Raw genomic sequence first — 19907 nt, 5'->3', positions numbered from 1 at the left:
CAAAAAGCACCATTCAATATAAAGTATAATGTCTCTTATACGTGTGTGGAATACATGTGGGCATTATGTCTTCTCTGTTGCTGCCTTTTATTTTGAAATTATTAAGTATTTTTTTCTCTATGCATTTATTCCATCATTTTTTGTGTGGAAAAGGTATAATAAAATGAAACATAATAAAGCGATTTAGTTTAATTTCTGCTATAATCAGTCTTCCGACACTTATTTGTGTTATTGGTTTTTGCATCATAAGCCTCCGTTTGGACATTAGTCTCGATATTCTGCACATTATTTTGAAATTCAGCCCAGTTTCTGACAAATTAATTGAAACTGTTTAATAAAAAAATGCGGGCATAACACGTTCTCTTATTGTTCTTGTGGATTAATGATGTTCTGTCTCTGGGGCTGAGCGTTGAGCAAGAGGAAAAGTCAAAATCACCACTTGGTATCACCCTTGTGCACAGTTATTATGACAACAACAGGTTGAAGAGGGGAAATGTCTGTTTTTGTGAGAGTAAATGAGGCGTGGAGGTTGAGAATGACCACCACTCGGGGCGAGTTGTGCAACACCGTTAGCTCGTTCCCCTCCGAGAGAGATTATTACAAGTGTCAAGCTGAGTTTTCGTTCATACACACACACTGTACCTCCGCCAGCCCGACATTCTTCTTCTTAATGGCGTACTGTAGACAGTGGCTGAGGGTTCTGGTCAACAGCAGATTGGTGGACTTGCGGATCATATCGTCTACCTCCGTGGAGCTGAGGACACACACACACACACACACATGAACACACAGAATCAGTGACTGAGCACAAGTGAGTTCTTGCAGCTGAAGTCTGGATGCCAGGACAAACATTTTAAGTGAATTTCTCAGTCTGCGAAGCTGGAAAAAGTCTAAATGTCAGCCAATTCAAGTGAGTGCGTTACCATGTTAGGAGCTGTCAGCCTCATTAGACGTCCAACTTTGAATTAAATCTACTGATAATGCTGAATACACACTAAACGAGAATCAAGAGGATTTTATCAAGTATTTAATCCTCTTATCAACATGGGAGTGGGCAAATATGCTGCTTATTGGAAATCAATTAACAACACAAAACAATGACAGATATTGTCCAGAAACCCTCACAGGTACTGCATTTAGCATAAAACAATATGTTCCAATCATAACATGGCAAACTGCAGCCCAACAGGCAACAACAGCTATCAGTGTGTCAGTGTGCTGACTTGACTATGACTTGCCCCCAAACTGCATGTGATTTTAGTCCCGGATGAGCCCCCTAATTTATGTTACACCCCTGCAGGTCAAGGGACCCCTTTGAAAATGGCCATGAGTTTTTCCTCGCCAAAATTTAGCATACGTTTGGAGCGTTATTTAACCTCCTTCATGACAACCTAGTATGACATGGTTGGTACCGATGGATTCATTAGGTTTTCTAGTTTCATATGATCCCTTAACGCGTTAAAGAAACTAGTGGCGTTAAAAAAAATTGGTGTCAACGTGTTATAATTTAATCAACTTTGACAGCAAAAGAGAAAGGCCCTCTCCCCCCTAAATCCATACTAGAGTACTTCCTTGTTTATGAATGAAGCAGTGCACGAGATGAAGCAGCGCCGTCGTGTGTGTTTTACCAGTCAGCGACGGTCATCCCTGCAAACTCCAACCTGAAAGTTCCTGTACTTTCATAAAGTATTAACCTCCAACCAGGGCCATCTTGGGGCGTTATAGACCCTGTTCCTCAACACTGGTTCCTCTCCTGTCTGTGTTCAGCCTCATGTCGGAGTCTAAAAGCGTCCTCTGTTCATCTTTTTTGTGTGCAGTTTGACTCTTCCAGGAAAGCAGTTATTAAACAGGAGGGCGATGCTCAGCCAGAGAGAGACGCGCTGCCATGAAAAACCTTTTCTAGATCAGCAGAAAATCTGTCTGGCTTTCTCCACCAAACATCAACCACATCTCAAACACAACACAATCGATAGGATGTCAGAGATTGTTGTTATGTAAGTGGGTCTGATTAGCGCCATCAAATATTTGTTTTAAGAGGAAATTGGAGCTCGTTTCAGATTTAACAGCCTGCTGGCGTTCTTCACGCCTCGTTGGCTGTGCAGAGGTGGTAATTTTATGACCATTTAAAGTCTGTTGTGTGTATTCAAACTAATTTGCTTAATCTTCAACAGGTCTTTAGACAACAATGGACTGAAGGAACCTTTTAGTTCATTGAAAAGAAGTTCCAGGGACTAAGAGTCAGAGTAACGTGACGTCATATTTGTCCGTATCCGTCAACCAAAACAAACTACAGCGAGCCAAAACGAAAAAGCAGAAAACGTTGGAGGGTCTGCGTGGATACGAACTGCACCTTCACATGTTAAATTATAACATGGATCATATTCCCCAGAAGTATAAAACAATACATGTCCCTTATAAATTAAAAAGAAAATACCACTAATTTGTTAGGGAAATGGAAAAAAAATTATAAATAATTCCTGACAATGACTGAAATATTTGACTTCAGGACATCTCTGATGCTGAAAATCAAACATTTTACTGTATTAATTTAGATATTTTCCAAAGTAAAAGTCTCTAGAAGTGTATGATTCAACTTTTTCCCCATGGTCTAGTGTTAAAAAAGTTAACGCAATAAATCGCAATATCAAATCACAATACTTAAATACATATTGAATCGCCACCCAAGTATCGCGACAGTATCGTACTAAATACACAGTTTATAGTATAACACGCACACACATGACAAAGGTCACAGAAGGTCAAACACACATCACACAGGGGGAGATAATCAGCGGAAACAACAGCGATCACTTTCTCCCGCTGCGGGACGACGAAGAGGAATCTGTGTTCGAGTGTGTTTTAATGCGTGCGTTCGATTCCAGAGCCCTGTGGGTAACAAACACATTCCAACCAAATCAGTAAATTATCTGTGCCTGGAATTCAACCTAAACACACACACTCACACACACACGCAGAGTGTCGCCTGAGGGAGAGCGAGAGCTGGAATTCCAAACTCACTTTGTTTCCAAAAAAGCAGAGGAATCCTAAAAACGTTCCGACAATTTGCAGCGAAGGGGGGGAAATTCCTGGAGCGGCAGAAGTGCCGAGTGGACAAAAACGATGTGTGTGTGGAGAGAGTGGCAAAAAGTCAATGTGTGCTAGTGAACTCTGCGCACACGCACACACACACACACACGTATACAAATATAGACACACCGCAGAAGTTGGATTGAGTTTCATTATATTTATGCTGCCATCGGTCACAATAAATACGCGGCGGTTGATGCTGTCAGGAGGAAGCCAGAGGGCCTTCAGTGCAGCCGTGTTTACGGCTCACTGAGGGATGGAGGGATACATGTAGGAGGTATTTCCTAAAAATACACACACAGAGCAACAACAAAAAAAAAGAGAGAGGGAGCAGTCAGCAATGAGAGGCAGGAAGCCACAGGTATGCTCGTACCGTACCACCAAACACACTCTGGACAGTGTTTAAGGAACATGCAAACACAATGTTCTTGTTCCAGAGCGGAGCAGTGACTGAGCTACAGTACGCAGCGGACATACTTCTTGGTCTAAGTGTGTTCCACTCTGATTTTTCTCTCGCCCTTTAATAGCTCCTTAGCACGACTTTCTGCGTCATTTGTCACCGTTATGTCCGGGACGCCGTGTCCTAACTGGCCGGGAGCGACGCAGCACTGCGTAACGCAATGCACCTTTTTGAGATGAACTTTTGTCGCACGCCCCGTTTCTATTTTTTTTTCCTTACGCTTAATTATTGGTGAGGAAAAACTGTCATGGCCATTTTCTAAGGGGCCCCTTGACCTCTGACCTCAAGATGAATGATGGGTACCACAATGAGCCGTCTCCCCTTTATAGACATCTCCCTGACATGCTAGCATAACAGAGCTGGTACCAATAGAGTCCCTAGGTTTTCTATTTTCATATGATACCAGCACTCTAGCTCTAACACGGAGTCTGCTACAGCTTCTTAAATAAGTAAAGGTGGCCGAGGGCGCTTTCAAAGTGAGCGACAGGAATAAATAGAAACAGAAGTTCAGCTCAAAACGGCGCTGTGCAGCGCTGCGTCGCTGCCGGCCAGTAAGGACACAGTGTCATGGACATAATGCGCAAAATAGATATTTGAATAGTTCGAATGTGTTTATTTTGAACAAATAATGTAATGTATTTTGGACAATTTTGAGGCCCTAGTGCCAACCAAGCCTCCAGGAAGTGCACCGGACTTTAAGCAAATTTTACATAGTGACCAAACGGGCGGTACTACAACTTCTGTGTCCGTCACGTGATGCCATTGGACCCAAAATGCCTTTTTCCCATAGACTCACATTGGGAAAGAGACGTCTGTAACTCAACGGATACTTTTTTTGAAAAATGCACTAATAGCTGAATCCAGAGTTATTTCCCTTCCTCCGTTCATGTGAATGAGACCCAGACCGAGGCTGGAGCGAGGGCTGGGAGGAGGAGTTAAAAGAAACGCCACTGCGCCTGCTTTACGGGCCCAATGGATGTGGAAGATCGCTGGATGATCCGGGTACTTTATCACTCAGCAGTCGAGCCGTTTTGGCTTCATGCGCCGCTGAGCAACTCTCATAGGAATGAACGGGAGCCTCCAACGCTGTATCCAGTTCTCTTCATACATCCATGGAGCCAACATGGACAAGAAGTTCAACTCAACACAAAAGACACAAACGTGGGGATTTACTTAGTTGCTGAAACTGAATCCTCTGACGACAACTCAAATGAACTAAATTTGGTGCAACATTTTGCCGTCATGAGAGCTCAACTGACGATCCACTGATGCCATAACTCTACCTGACAAGCTGGAAGCGCCTGAGACATTAGGACTTAACTTACTAACTGACACAAGATGAACCTAAAAGACTCCTAACATAAGGATGAGCTCATGCATGTAGGTTTCTAGTTCTGTGTTGGGTTAACGTTGTGCCAACTGCGCATGATTCACACCTGTGAATCATGTGAACTGGCTCCAACAGACCAGCTTTAAACACACTTTGGCCTGGAGGTCCAGAGCGGCTGGATCTCTGCTGGTGTTTGTGATCAAACAGCCTGTCCAGATTGACACATGCAATTTGATTCTGAATTGCCTGATTGTCTTCGCTTGTGTGGAAATCGTGGGCCAAGAAGCCGTTTTCCTTTTCCAGGTCTTTACCTCCAACAGGCTGGCTGAGTGTTCATGCTCTCTCTCAGCGACACCCTGCTTCATTTTCACAGTTCGACACGTTCACACCCGCAGTCTGCCGAGTTTAAGTCGTGTGTGGCTCGTGGGCATCTCTGTGGCAGCTGGTTGGTCCAGGAGTTTAAACCAGCAAACATCTGGCTGCCGGCCCAGCTGTTCCACCAAGAGTTCTGCAGGTTGATGTCGCTGCCAACATCACCTCATCTCCTGTTTTCTCCTGAAGCATCACAGAGCGGAGCCGTCTTCATCGCCGCAGCGTCTGCCAAACCAACACTCTCTGTCAAATCTAACGTGATGTCTTTGCTTCTGGAGCCGCGGCGGCCAGAACAGCACCGGGCGGCGAACCTGCCAGACGACTGCTCGTAAATTACATCGTTTTCTTGAGGACGACTCGAAACTAGAAACAAAGGCTTTCAATATACTTTGTATTCTTCCTTTGGAAGACGTTACGCGATACATTAACACACGTTAGAAACAAACCTCCCACTGTTTATTCTTTATATAATAGTCTACTGTTAGTATTACTAGTAAGTTAACTATATATTTTATACTTTTACCTGCACTGCTTACTAATCATACTGCATTTATCTAGTGTATTGATACCCCTTACTGTTTATTCTACGTACTATTATTATTATTCTGTATATACTCTGTACATTACTCTGCAATTTAAAGGTCCCGTATTTAAAAAAGTGACTTTTTCATGGCTTTTATATTATAAAGGAGGTTTAAGTTCCATGTAAATACTGTGAAAGTATCGAAACGCTTAATCCACAGAGAAACACACAGACAGTATTCAGAAACTGAGCTTATTGAAACCAGCCGTCAGGATTTCTGTGCATTTGTGATGTCACAAATCTACAATATTGAGACCATTTCAAAGTTTTAAACGTAAACATTCTAAATGGGTCCCTGTTTATTTCCTGTTAAAGTGTATGTGAAGGACATCAGATGACAGGAAGTCAACATGGACCCAAGCTGTTGCCTAGCAACGCAATTCTGTTGCAATTCCATTGAAATGCACTAAAACGGAGCGTTTCAGACAGAGGGTAAATACAGGTATATTCAAGCAGACAGTATGAGGAAAATAAAAGGTTTTTTAAACATGAAAGTATGTAAACGTGTTTTAGTAGAAACACAAAATACAAATATGAACCTGAAAATGAGCACGATATGGGACCTTTAAAGGTTGTGTCCACCAAAGCGTTTATATTCTTTGCAATGGGAGCGACACGTGTTCACACTCCGCCCTATAGGCGACCGCCTATATGTCCTGTGCCTTAAGCCAGCCCTGATTGTGAATGTTTCTATTTTATATTATGTCTCTTGACTTTGACACTGTATTTCCTCGTGTGTGCAAACCTACTTAGCAATAAAACAGTTTCTGATTTCTGATTATCCCTGGTTTTGAGCGTTTCCTGTACCTGTGTAATACTACAAGACACCGAGGCATGGATTCACTTATGATCTGTGCAGGAAAAGGATGCGCTTCATTACTGAAGGGGTTAAATAAGGAGGCCATCTTGTTCAAATAAAAAAAGTGTGCAATGAGTTGAAAACAATCTGCAAAGAAAAGTCTTTTTGTAGACTAAAAACACGTAGAACCACTCACACGTTTCCACGACAACCAGAAATGCACACATGGAGGTATGCACATTATAAACACACACATACACACACACACAAACAAACACACACACACACATACACTTACTTTCCGCCAAATCAGAATTGCGAACAGAGGTTGAGGTCAGAGGTCAGAGGGATCAATGACCACAATCCCGCTCCATCATCCCGTCTGCTTCCGGGCCGCTGCATCTGTGGGTGCGTTTGAAGCGGGCAGGAAGGCGTGCTGCCGCCGCCACCGCCGTAACCAGATAGCAGCGTTGTGCAGCAGAGTGTAGAAATCAAGTTAGGTCAAATAGTGGAGTCATTACTCTGATTGAGAAGAGCGATTAGTGCTGTCTGGTCAGCGAGAGACCGGAGAGAAACTGTTACACAGAAAAAACATCTGTCTGGACGTTTCTGTTCGTTCAGACGGACGATTTCAGAGTCGTTTAACGAATCAGACAGAAGCAGACTGTATTAGTGGGAACATCCCAGAAAAACACCTGATTTTACTACTTTTTCCTACAACTGGAGCTTAAATACTTACTTTGTCATGTTTAATATCATGATAAGTAGCATGCACACATTTAAGCAGCTTGTTTTCTTGAACACTTGCACCTTTAAGGTTTGTTTTACAGTCACCAGTTGAATTGTCATCTTGTTTGTGATGTTGTGGATATTTTCTAGTGGATTTACAGTTACGCTTTTAAAGCTGGGGTCGGTCACATTGGAGAAACCAGCAAGAGTACGCTAGATTTTGAAATTATCCAACTGAAAAGCCAGCCCAGTGTTGTCAACTCTTTTCCAATGAAAGTAGCAGCACTAACTACAAAAGTCCCGAAATCTAGAGAGAAAGTCACAACACCGACAGTCCGTCTCTTCAGGCCTCCCTCTAAAGCCAATCCTCCAAAATGATCATTATGTTGCTAGTTTCTCAGCATACTAACCCGAGCTTAAACTGTTGAATTAATCTGTTGCTGCTACCAGCTTTCCCATTTTGAAACGCTGGTTTGATTAAACTGAGATTCACCTCCTGGGTCAGTGCTTTACATCCCACCATGCCAAAGTAAAGGTCTGAAGACATGAACAAATACAGACTGATAGTTTGTGTTAGTAAGTTTCTTTTCATCACTTCTCTCTCTCTCTCTCTTTTCCTCTATCATACCCATTCCTTCCCCTTTGATTGGACTCCTCCTGCCTCCGTCTCTCTTTCTTCCGCCGGTCACGGATCAACGGTACCCCCCTGGTTCCCAGCCCCCACGGAGAATCAACACACTAACACACAAAACGCACACGACGCATGCACAGATGCACATGGAGAAACGCTATCGAACATGCAGACACTGGATACGAATACGCTCACTAAAGGAAAGCCACACGACCCCCGCGGATTGTTGTAAAATGTGCATGAAAGTGTTTGCTTCTCTGTAAGTTTACAGTTCAAGTTTCCTGCGTGTGTTTATGTGAAGCCCATGTATGTTGATCAGTGTGTGTGTGTGTGTGTGTGTGTGTGTGTGTGTGTCTGGCTGAATCCCAGCCCTGTGGAATCCTTCTGGACAGCGGAAGTTGTTCCCTGATTGCTCGTCTCCTCGGTAGAAAAGTGGCTGCATTGTTTTAGTTAATTCTTCCATCAACCGTAACCAATACACACACACACACACACATATACACACACACACACACACACGCACACACACACACGCACACACACACTCAAGAGGGGTTACTGTTTAACCTCGACAGAACATGGAACAGAAGCTGGACTTGATTGCCGAGTTGCGGTCGTGCCGCCAAATCTAATGAGACAAAGTCAGAATGGAAAAGAGTGGACTGAGGAAAGTACCCGAACGCTTGTGAGTGAGAAAAAGAGAGAGAAACAATGGCAGACAGTGATGGAGAAAAATATAATTTTTGTGGGCAAGCAAGCATTATGGAGCTCAGGGGCAAAACACTCGCTCCTGGCAGCGGTCAGTCCGGATTGGCTCGAGTTCCGACAATTGGCGCTTACTTACTTTTCAATCAAAATTCAAACTATCGTTGAAATGTGGGTGGGAAAAAAAAGTTTCTATGTGGTTGAATTCAACATTCAGAGCAAACAAGCCTCCAGCAGATAGAGACACACTGAACAAAGTAGAATCTGCAGGCAACTCCTGTGGCTTCATTTCCCTTTTGTAGTATTATTACTAGGGCTGTCAAAGTCAACGCAATAATAACGCGTTAACGCAAATTTGCTTTAACGCCACTAATTTCTTTAACGCAACTTCAGATTTTAAGGTTGTAGCAGGTTACATATATCATTACTGTATTACTGGTATCATATGAAACTAGAAAACCTGATGAATCCATCGGTACCAACCATGTCATACTAGCTTGTCTTAAAGGAGGTTAAATAACGCTCCAAACGTGTGCTAAATGTTGGCGAGGAAAAACTGGCATGGCCATTTTCAAAGGTGTCCCTTGACCTGTAGGGGTGTAACATAAATTAGGGGGCTCATCCGTGACTAAAATCACATGCAGTTTTGGGGCAAGTCATAGTCAAGTCAGCACACTGACACACTGACAGCTGTTGTTGCCTGTTGGGCTGCAGTTTGCCATGTTATGATTGGAGCATATTGTTTTATGCTAAATGCAGTACCTGTGAGGGTTTCTGGACAATATCTGTCATTGTTTTGTGTTGTTAATTGATTTCCAATAATAAATATATACATACCTTTGCATAAAGCAGCATATTTGCCCACTCCCATGTTGATAAGAGGATTAAATACTTGATAAAACTCCCTTTAAGGTGCATTTTGAACAGATAAAGAATGTTTTATTTTAATTTGAATCGATTGAGAGCCCTAATCTAAAAGTAAAAATCCTATCAGACGGGAGACTCTTGGACAAAATCTTATCAAATGGGGGTCCGTGGTCTAATTTGTGTCAGTTTAGGGGTCCTTGACATGATAAAGTTTGTGAACTACTGGTCTACACCCCCCCCCAGATCAACAGGTTGACACTGGTAGCATGAACGTGAGTGATAGAGGACAAATGAAAGTCAAACGTTTTGAGTGTGTGAGTGTACCTGAGATGCAGGTCTTCAGAGTATTTGAGACAGGCGTAGATGAACTCTTTGAGCTGGCAGTAGACTTTTGGCACAAACTCGGAGAAGGGAAGCTTCTTGGGGAAGGGAAGCTGGAGGGAAATGGAGCGGAAAAAAACAGGGATTAAGTGAGATTTGTATTCACTTCACCACATTTTGCACGCAACACTTAATTTCTTATGAGATTCTAAATGAAAGATGTTTTTGTGGTGCATAAAAAAAAAAAAAAAATGTTCTGTCTCTTTCTTTGTCTCTGTCGCTCTCTACCTTGTCCAGTTCGGGGTCTTCCAGGGGAAACTGGGAAGTGTAGTGTTTGTACTCCTCCTCTGTGGCGACTGGGATCGGACTGAAGTTGTCCTGGTCCAACACCTGCCTGGAGAGGAGAACGAAAACATCACAGGTAAATAAGTTCTTCTATTTTCAGTTTATTTAAAACAAGAATAACTCTCACACACACACACATATATACACACAATCATCCCATTGGGGGTCATTTCTACTGCTTGAGGTTTTCTTTACCACCCTCCCCTCTCCCACCGCCCCCCACTTCTTGTTGGCGCTCCAGAGTTCGGACGTTCCAACGTTCCATGGAGAGGCCGTGAACCGGAGAGCGCTCCCTCTCCAACAATACAACACAACATTCCTGTGGCTTCCCCAGTGTGTGTAGAAATGTGTGTGTGTGTGTGTGTGTGTGAAGGAGAGAGAGAGAGAGAGAGAGAGAGAGGGAGTGTGTGTTTGTTTGTCCGTTCTCGCTGCAAGTCCCACTGGTGTCATTGGACAAAAAGCGATGGTGAAACAATGGCATGTAAGCCCAAACACACACACACACACACACACTCTTGTAAGGGTAGTACCCACTCTGGAGGGTAGAGAATGTTCCGGACGTTTGCTTTAAAACACTTCCTCTCTCTGGCTGCTCGTAAAACTTCAAAACCAGTACGAGGACATTTCCCACAAACCAGCACTAATGTGTGGTCGTCCCACAGACTAGCTGCCCCCTCATGACCTCTACGACTAGAGAGGAGAAGGTCAGCGCGGCACGCACTCCGTCCTCAGCTACTGGGAAACAAACACGATCGCCTACTCTTTGGTGATCTCTCTGTGTGATCGGTACCTGAAGGTGATGTTCCATCTCTTGAGCAGGATTTCTCCGTACTGCTCCCTCATCTCCAGCAGCATGTCAAACAGCTGGGACACGGGGAAACCGTAACCCTGCAGGAGGAGAAGAGAAACCAGTCAGCTGCACCAAAAACATGCAAACACAAGTTTAAACCTTTTAACATCTCCAAGTGGAAAACTATTCTACATCAACTCAACGATGGCTCGTGTTGTAACAATAACTGAAATCTCATTAGGGCTGTCAATCCATTCAAATAGTTAATCGCGATTAATTACAAATTATTCACACATTTTTTATCTGTTCAAAATGCACCTTAAAGGGAGATTAGTCAAGTATTTAATACAAATATGCTGCTTTATGCAAATGTATGTATATATTTATTATATTAACAACACAAAACAATGACAGATATTGTCCAGAAACCCTCACAGGTACTGCATTTAGCACTATGACTTGCCCCAAACTGCATGTGATTATCATAAAGTGGGCATGTCTGTAAAGGGGAGACTCGTGGGTACCCATAGAAACCATTCACATTCACATATCTGGAGGTCAGAGGTCAAGGGACCCCTTTGAAAATGGCTATGACAGTTTTTCCTCACCAAAATTTAGCGTAACTTGGTAGCGATATTTAACCTCCTTGGCAACAAGCTAGTATGACATGGTTGGTACCGATGGATTCATCAGGTTTTTGTAGTTTCATATGATATCAGTATCTTCACTCTAGCTTCAAAACTGAGCCGCTACAACCTCCGAAAGATCCTGTACGTTAATGCGTTAAAGAAATTAGTGGAGTTAAAACAGCCCTAATATGATCATAATTCAATCATACAGCCGGACTTACAGGACAACAGGTTGATGTATAGGTTATGGAAGCAGATAAATACACTAAATATTTCAACCTCAGTTTGCAAAATATCAATTTATCTTTCAAGCACAGGTCGAGGACTGTAAACGTACATGTATATGTGTTTTTGTGTATGTTTTTAAAGCTACATTTATGAGTCTGAGATTTTTCTAAACGGAGAACTATAGGAAGTAGTAGACAAAATAATAACATCTAAAAACTGGAATAATCGTTTTGTGGTTGTCTGCCTCCACCAACCAGTCAGGTGTCGGTTTACATCCGTGTTTGTTCAAAATGTCATCACTTCATTACTTTATTATATATTATATATATTTATCCTGTTAAACATTTGTGTGAAATTGTGATAATTAGCATGAGTTCTTGAGTTATGGCCAAAAACGTGTTTTGTGAGGTCACTGTGACCTTTGACCTCCAAAATCTATCAGTTCATCCTTGAAGTTTGAAGAAATTCACTCAAGGCGTTCCTGAGATTCACGAGAATGAACCGGACAAACAGACAACCAGAGAACATAATGCCTGCAGCCACAGCATAATAAAACAGTAGTAAATACACGTTCGCTGCTGTTCTTGGGTGAATTCAGCCATTCAGCGGCACCTCATCACTTCACATGAATGACTTTTGAACATCGTAGCGTCCGTTCATCCCTCCCTCCCTCCCTCCTTCGCTCTCACTCAACTCTGAATGTTCCTCCCGTCCGGTTTCTACCCACATCCCGTCTATCTCCCCTCCATCCCTCCGTCCTCTCATCCATCACACTCAATCCATCCGGGTCAGTTCATACATGCAGCGGAGAATAAATCGACGGAGAGCAAACTGACATCGGATGATGAACTTCTACTGAATTAAGAAAGAAAGTCTTTCTTTGGAGACTGGCAGCCGTCCATTTCTTAAAACTCTAAAACATGCTTTGAACAGGTTTCATGAGCCCCCGGGGTCAAACAGCTTCGTTGGCATGTGCCAAGATGACTGAATAGAAGAACGAAACGTACCAGAACACCAAAAAAAAACATCCGTAATAAAGTGAATTTCATACAGCGTGATGTTAACGAGGGGCTGCAGGGAGCGTACAGTTCATCACACGCACGCACGCACACACACACATACCTGCAGAGTATCAGCAAACAGCACGATGAGGTTCTTGAGATCCAGCACCAGGTCGGGGTTGTCACAGTACGACTGAGGAGACAAAAGGAGATATTTACGGTGATGAAAGTCTTTATGTCGTTACGAGCAGTGTGTTTGGGTTGCTGGTGTTCTTACGGAGTGCGTCCTCAGGGCGGCGATGAGTTTGGACAGCGCCAACTCCCAAAGCTCCTCCACGTACGCTCGGTTGACCAAACCCTGCGTGGTGTGAAGGACGTGATCCTCCACGACAAAGAAGCTGGACGGAGGGAAGGATGAGAGAGAGGGTGAGAAGAAAGACTACAAAGACGGAGCGTAACTCACGATACACCAAAACAATCAGCTTTAAAGGATCAAAACCCAAAGTGTAAAAACTACAAGCTGCAGGTTTACGAGGGGTTATGTGCTGCATTATGTCTTGGCCAGGTGCAGCGACTCCTGGGGTCTTGTTCTCACCGTCCAAGAGATAATAAGTGTGTTGCCACCCACATGTTTTTTTATGCACGTTTAAAACGTTACACTGGAAACGCCAGATATTCCGAAAAAAACATCCAACTATCGCAAAAAACGTTTTTTTATGTTTGGCTGGGGTGGAAAAGTTGACTTTGACCTCTGACTACCAAAATCTAATCAATTAATACTTGAGTCAATGTGGACGTTTGTGCCAAAATTTGAAGAAATCCCCTCCAGGCGTTCCTGAGATGCGTTCACAGGAATGGGACGGACGTGAGGTCACAGTGACCTTTGACCACCAAAATCTAAACAGTTCATCCTTGAGTCCAAGCGGACGTTTGCAGCGGTGTAGTGGTCGTTGATGAGGTGGGCGTACTACTAAAGCTTGGTAGATGTGTAATAGGTTACCGAGGAGGAAGTGGGTATACTCTCCTATATATTCCAATGGCTTTTTGGCTGATAGGTGGGTATACTGGTATACTGGTATACTCCGTATACCTGCGTATACCCTCCACTACACCACTGGACGTTTGTGCCAAATTTGAAGAAATTTGCTCCAGGCGTTCCCGAGATATCACAAGAATGGGACGGACTTGGGGGTCACAGTGACCTTGAACTTTGACCACCAAAATTCATTCAGCTCTAAGTGGACGTTTGTGCCGAATTTGAAGAAATCCCCTCAAGGCGTTCCTGAGATATCACCTTCACAATAAAGGTACGGATGGCGCGGAGGCATAAAAATAATCAGCAGCTGAAAGCATGAGATCAGATCAGAGTGGGGACTGTTTAAAACCATCTAAACTAAACATTAGCGATATAAATGAAGTATTTCAGTGTAGGCGGTTTGAGTGAATTCTGACAACTTTTCCAGAAAAGCCGCCACGATCAGCCAGTTTGAAAATCATTTACAAGTACTAATGACAGCCGAGCCCGTTCATCCAATCGAGCATGAAGAGCTGCTGACGTGTCGGCGGCGACGGACCGCACTCGTAAATCACATCATGTCGCACTGCGTTCTTGAAGTGACGCCCGCGTTGAACGGATCAAATCGCCTAGAAAGTGACTTTGGTTCATGTCCACTGACAACATGTCTCAGTCAAACCGATGCCCACTGAGCCTCGCCAGACCATAATGAGCCACGCTGTGGTCGACTGTGCACGGTTAGTCTTCTCTTTGTCGTTACTGAAGAGTATAACTATGTAGGGAGGGGACTCTCTATTGATCTTTAACTGTTTCCATTATTTCCAACTGTAACCATGTTGTTTTTATTATTACTGATACCAATGTGCAGATTTTCACATTTGTGTGGTTTACGCTGCTTTTTTTCTCTCTGAGTAACCATGCTGCACCAAAACAACCACCCCAACACTGTTGCATGGTAATAATAAACTATCAATCTATCAATCTATCTATCTATCTATCTATCTATCTAAATGATGAAAAATGTCGCTCAGCGTTTCCTAATATGAAAGACAGAGCCTGCCAAAATAAAAAATAAATGAATAAATAAATGACTCGATAAATAAATAAATATGTCATTAAGTGCAGCAAAAATAATATAAAAAAATAAATGTAGCCATTAAATAATTGATTAAATGTGACATAAATTTATATTTCTGTTTTAATTTGCTTCTTTATTTATTTATTTTTATACTAATTCCCTTATTTATTTACTCTTTTGTTTGATTTAATTTTTTATTTTTTAATTGTTTATTTATTCATTCATTCATGTATTTATTTGTATTATTATTATTATTTTAATTATTTATTTTGCATTTATTTTTATTTATTTATTTATTATTGCATTTATTTTTTATTTATCTATTTTTTTTTTTTTTTTTATTTTTGCTATTTTAGCTCCTAGATATTCAGTTTACCGTCATAGAGGAATAAAAAAACCTGGGGAAAAAATCACATTTAAGAAGCTGGAATCAGATCATTTTTACTTCTTTTCTTCTTAAACCCTCAAACCGATTTATCGATTATCAACATATTTGGCTATTTCAGCTCTATGATATATCTAGTTTTGTTGTTCTGTGTACACAGGGTGGCTATGCGAGACATTAACAACTCTCATCCCCCCCGTCGTGTAAATAAAGGTTGAATGAACGAAAAAAGACGACTTCAGTTGTTACTGAGAATAAAAGGAGGATTAAATTAATGAAAGATCAAATGGTAGAAAAACAGCGATAGACGAGAGACACGGGATGGCATTTTCCAAAACTTCAAATGGGAATAACAGACCTGAGGGTGTGTGTGTGTGTGTGTGTGTGTGTGTGTGTGTGTGTGTGTGCGCGCGCGTGTGTGTGTGTGTGTTAGTGTCCAGCCTTGGCGGTGTTTATAGAAGCGTCTGCTCCAGACAGACAGACAGAAGGAATAACAGCAATAAGCCAACCGCCATCACACACACTCTATCAATCGTCACCACTGTGGGTGTGTGTGTGTGTGTGTGTGTGTGTGTGTGGGTGTGTGTGTGTGTGTGCAACGGAGAGAGTTGGATGGAGTGATAGATGAGAGGAAAAGTATAAGGAGGGGACGGGTGGCTGAGTGTGGCCAGAGAGAGAGAGAGAGAGAGATGAAACAGGATGGAAAAAAAACAGTTTTTGGGAAAGGGAGAGATGAAAAGATGTCAGAAGTCACTCAAATGAAATGAAATGAGGTGTCGCTAAACGCTGAATGTTTGCTTTCACTCTCAGTCCGTCTGCTGCCAAGTTACACAGAGGGCTTACAACGGGTGGACGGACGGATGGATGGATGGATGGATGGAGAGGTGGGTAAAAGGGATGGCATGTGGATGCAAAAGGATGGAGAGATTTGTGGATGAACGTCTGGAGAGAAGGAGTCAAAGGAAGGTGACGGATGGATGAAGGGAGGGAGGAAAGGAAGGACGATAAATGGATGTAAACCAGGAAGAACATCCATCCATAAACATCTAGAAATCATTTGGAACTACAGCTCCCAGAATGTGGTGCTTTTAGAGGTGTAATGTTGCCATGGAGATGGTTAGCTGTGGGCTAATACTTGAGCCCCATCTTTATTAGAGCTGTCAATCGATTCAAATATTTAATCGCATTGTTCAAAATGTACCTTAAAGGGAGATTTGTCAAGTGTTTAATACTCTTATCAACATGAGAGTGGACAAATATGCTGCTTTATGCAAATGTATGTTTATATGTATTATTGGAAATCAATTATCAACACAAAACAATGACAGATATTGATCCAGAAACCCTCACAGGTACTGCATTTAACATAAAACATATGCTCAAATCATAACATGGCAAACTGCAGCCCAACAGGCAACAACAGCTGTCAGTGTGTCAGTGTGCTGACTTGACTATGACTTGCCCCAAACTGCATGTGATTATCATAAAGTGGGCATGTCTGTAAAGGGGAGACTCGTGGGTACCCATAGAACCCATTTACATTCACACATCTGGAGGTTGGAGGTCAAGGGACCCCTTTGAAAATGGACATGACAGTTTTTCCTCGCCAAAATTTAGTGCAAGATTGAAGCGTTATTTAACCTCCTTCACAACAAGCTAGTATGACATGGTTGGTACCGATGGATTCATCAGGTTTTTTTGTTTCATATGATACCAGTATCTTCACTCTAGCTTTAACACTGAGCCCGCTACAACCTTAAAATCACAAGTTGCGTAAATGCGTTACAGAAATTAGTGACGTTAAAATGAATTTGCGTTAACGTGTTATTATTATTTGACAGCCATAATTAAATTATTATGTTATTTTGTATATTTTGTGAGCAAAACATTACACATAAGTGTAAATGACATGAGAACATTTCCAGTGTACAATATGTGTATGAATAGACAGACTAAAATGGCTTCCAAAACATGCAAGGAGAAAGATTTGTTGATACATTTTTGTAAACTATTTTGAACGTTTTTAAACACTTTTTTTTTCAAAATATGTTTATGTATTTTTTTCCATATATATCTTTTGTCAAGTTGAGTCTTAAAATGAGAAAAATTCAACTTTCAATTCAGTTGAAATCACAAAAAAAAAGAATTATAATATATATATATATATATATATATGACAATATTCAAACCACTGAGGAATCCTTAGATGAAGAGTTTGAGTGAAGATAGACAGACGGAGAGACTTACCCGACAATCTGATTGAAGTACCGCCTGTATCCCTCCAGAGTCTCATGCTAGAAATGTAAAAGAGAGAAAATAACAAAGAAGAGAGATGGAGAGAAACAGAAAGAAAGAGATAAAGAGTCCAACAGCAAAGGTAAAGTAAAGAAAGATAAAAACAATCAGCATTAAATTATACGATACAATAATAATTAGCATGAACTTAACAGGAAGTTACATCACAAAACAATACTGTTAATAACAGGAGTTATAGATTAAGGAGTGTGTGTGTGCAGAGGGGAGGGAGGTGTAGTTAGGAGTGTGTGGATATAAAGTGCATCTACTAACACACAGGAGTGACGGTGCAGAGTCATACCATGTTAGAGTGAGGCTGCAGCACGAGGCGAGCCTGTTTCCTCCTCTGCTTTCTGTAGTAGTTCTCAAACACATCACGCAAACCCTAAAACACAAATTACACATCAGAGTGGACGGATGACTGACTGAACAGAAGAATATTCTGAAACGGGCAGTAAAAGAAAGCATATTTGGAAAATTAATAGTTTAGAGGATTCCTATTTTCTATTATTAATTTTTTTTTGCAAGCGATTTCCTTAAAGGTCCCATATCATGCAAAATTTTAAGGTTCATACTTGTATTTTGTGTTTCTACTAGAACATGTTTACATGCTGTAATGTTAAAAAAACACATTATTTTCCTCGTACTGTCTGCCTGAATATATATGTATTTACCCTCCGTCTGAAACGCTCCGTTTTAGTGCATTTCAACGGAATTGCGTTGCTAGGCAACAGTTTGGATCCATGTTTACTTCCTGTCAGCTGATGTTATTCACATACACTGCAACAGGAAATAAACTGGGACACATTTTGAATGTTTACGTTTAAAACCGTGTAATGGTCTAAATATTGTATATTTGTGACATCACAAATGGACAGAAATCCAAACGGCACAATTTCTGAATACGGGCTGTGTTTATTTATCTGTTTATTGAGTGTTTTGATAGTTTAACAGTAATTATACAGCAATTAAACCTGCTTTATAATATAAAAGACCTGAAAATCTCACTTTTTACAATATGGGACTGTGACATTAACATAATGAAAATATGTAATTATTTATTTAAATTAAACTCTTTGTTCTCTCAGTCTCTTAATGCACACACTACAAAAGATTAAGTCTTTTTCGCATAAAAACACATTTCAAATGATTAGGAAATAAATGACTATTTTTATTTAAATATTTGATTTGATTGGCATTATTAGTTTTAATTTTACTTTTATAAGCTGCTTAGAGCTAGTGTCAGGTCATAATTCCCTCTCTAATATCTATTTTATATTGATGTGAAAACAAAAACATCTCCTTCAAACATCTGGATTTATTCAAGTTTCTCTCCAAAAAAAACTACATTTTCAAGATTACATTTGAACACATCATGATAACGTTAGAATTTACATTCGCCCAATACTCATTTTTACTGAGCAGAGCTTGAACACATCATAATGTAACTCAACCTCCGTTAGCAGTTAGCTAATGCAAGACCTGATAAAACTTAAGGGCCACCTACAGCTGATATTTGGTGGCCACCACGGGGCATCAGGCCATGGTTAATCATCTTTTAAACTATTTTAACACGTATAACAAACTGAAATAATCTTGATTTTTGCCCTCTTTCCTCCCTTTCAACTACTTAAAGAATCAATAAATCCTCAAATGTTATAATCTCACATAACTAGGTAAGTTATGTTGTGACCTTGTAGGACTTTTAAAGACATTAAGGACCAGCTAATACCCTTTCATTGTTAAATATTACGTCCCATATTTCCTTGTAATACCTTCTCAGCGGTCAGGATTACCAGTCCGTGCTCTAAACTGGAAAACTAAACATGTGGTCCAAACTGTGAGGCAGCAGCCAAGTGTTTAAGGTTGTTTGAGGCTGTTATTGATTTTAAGGGGAGGATGAATTTAATGAGGTATAAAACCAGAGGTTAGAACCACTGCATGATGGGAAAGTTGAGATGAGGTCATGTGAGAGGCAGTGTGTGTGTGTGTGTGTGTGTGTATGTGTGTGTGTGTGTGTGTGTGTGTGTGTGTGTGTGTGTGTGATAGATAGAGTGTGTCTTTGATGACCCGTTCAGTTTTAGTTGGCGTCGCACACACAGAAAACCAGAATCAGCTTTCTAAACTTGACCACCTCGTATCTTTTCCTTCCATTACACAGAAGCTCTCTCTGTTATCTGTCTCTCTGCTGTGTGGGAGGAACATGTGGTCTATCAGGGACCCAGACCAGAACCCACAGTCCTTGGTGAGCTCAGAG

The 19907-nt window shown here is 41.4% G+C and overlaps 1 protein-coding gene across 4 annotated transcripts in view; it reads right to left on the bottom strand.

Moving 5' to 3' along the window:
* exoc6b (exocyst complex component 6B) overlaps positions 1-19907 on the bottom strand; it is a 106492-nt gene that overhangs the window by 54397 nt on the left and 32188 nt on the right. For all 4 annotated transcript variants that reach the window (XR_012592511.1, XM_074624248.1, XM_074624249.1 and 1 more), the window contains exons 9-16: positions 17952-18035; positions 17603-17649; positions 13155-13275; positions 12999-13070; positions 11020-11117; positions 10173-10278; positions 9888-9997; positions 643-754 (exon numbers count right to left, since the gene is read on the bottom strand). Coding sequence is in view for 3 of the 4 variants with exons in the window: in XM_074624248.1 (XP_074480349.1) it covers positions 643-754; positions 9888-9997; positions 10173-10278; positions 11020-11117; positions 12999-13070; positions 13155-13275; positions 17603-17649; positions 17952-18035 (750 nt within the window). In the remaining variant the exon portion in view is untranslated. The remainder of the gene's footprint in view (positions 1-642; positions 755-9887; positions 9998-10172; positions 10279-11019; positions 11118-12998; positions 13071-13154; positions 13276-17602; positions 17650-17951; positions 18036-19907) is intronic.

Source organism: Sebastes fasciatus, chromosome 22 (genome assembly GCF_043250625.1).
Source record: "Sebastes fasciatus isolate fSebFas1 chromosome 22, fSebFas1.pri, whole genome shotgun sequence".
In the NCBI taxonomy this organism is placed as follows: domain Eukaryota; kingdom Metazoa; phylum Chordata; class Actinopteri; order Perciformes; family Sebastidae; genus Sebastes; species Sebastes fasciatus.
This window is presented reverse-complemented; position numbering and strand designations above follow the sequence as displayed.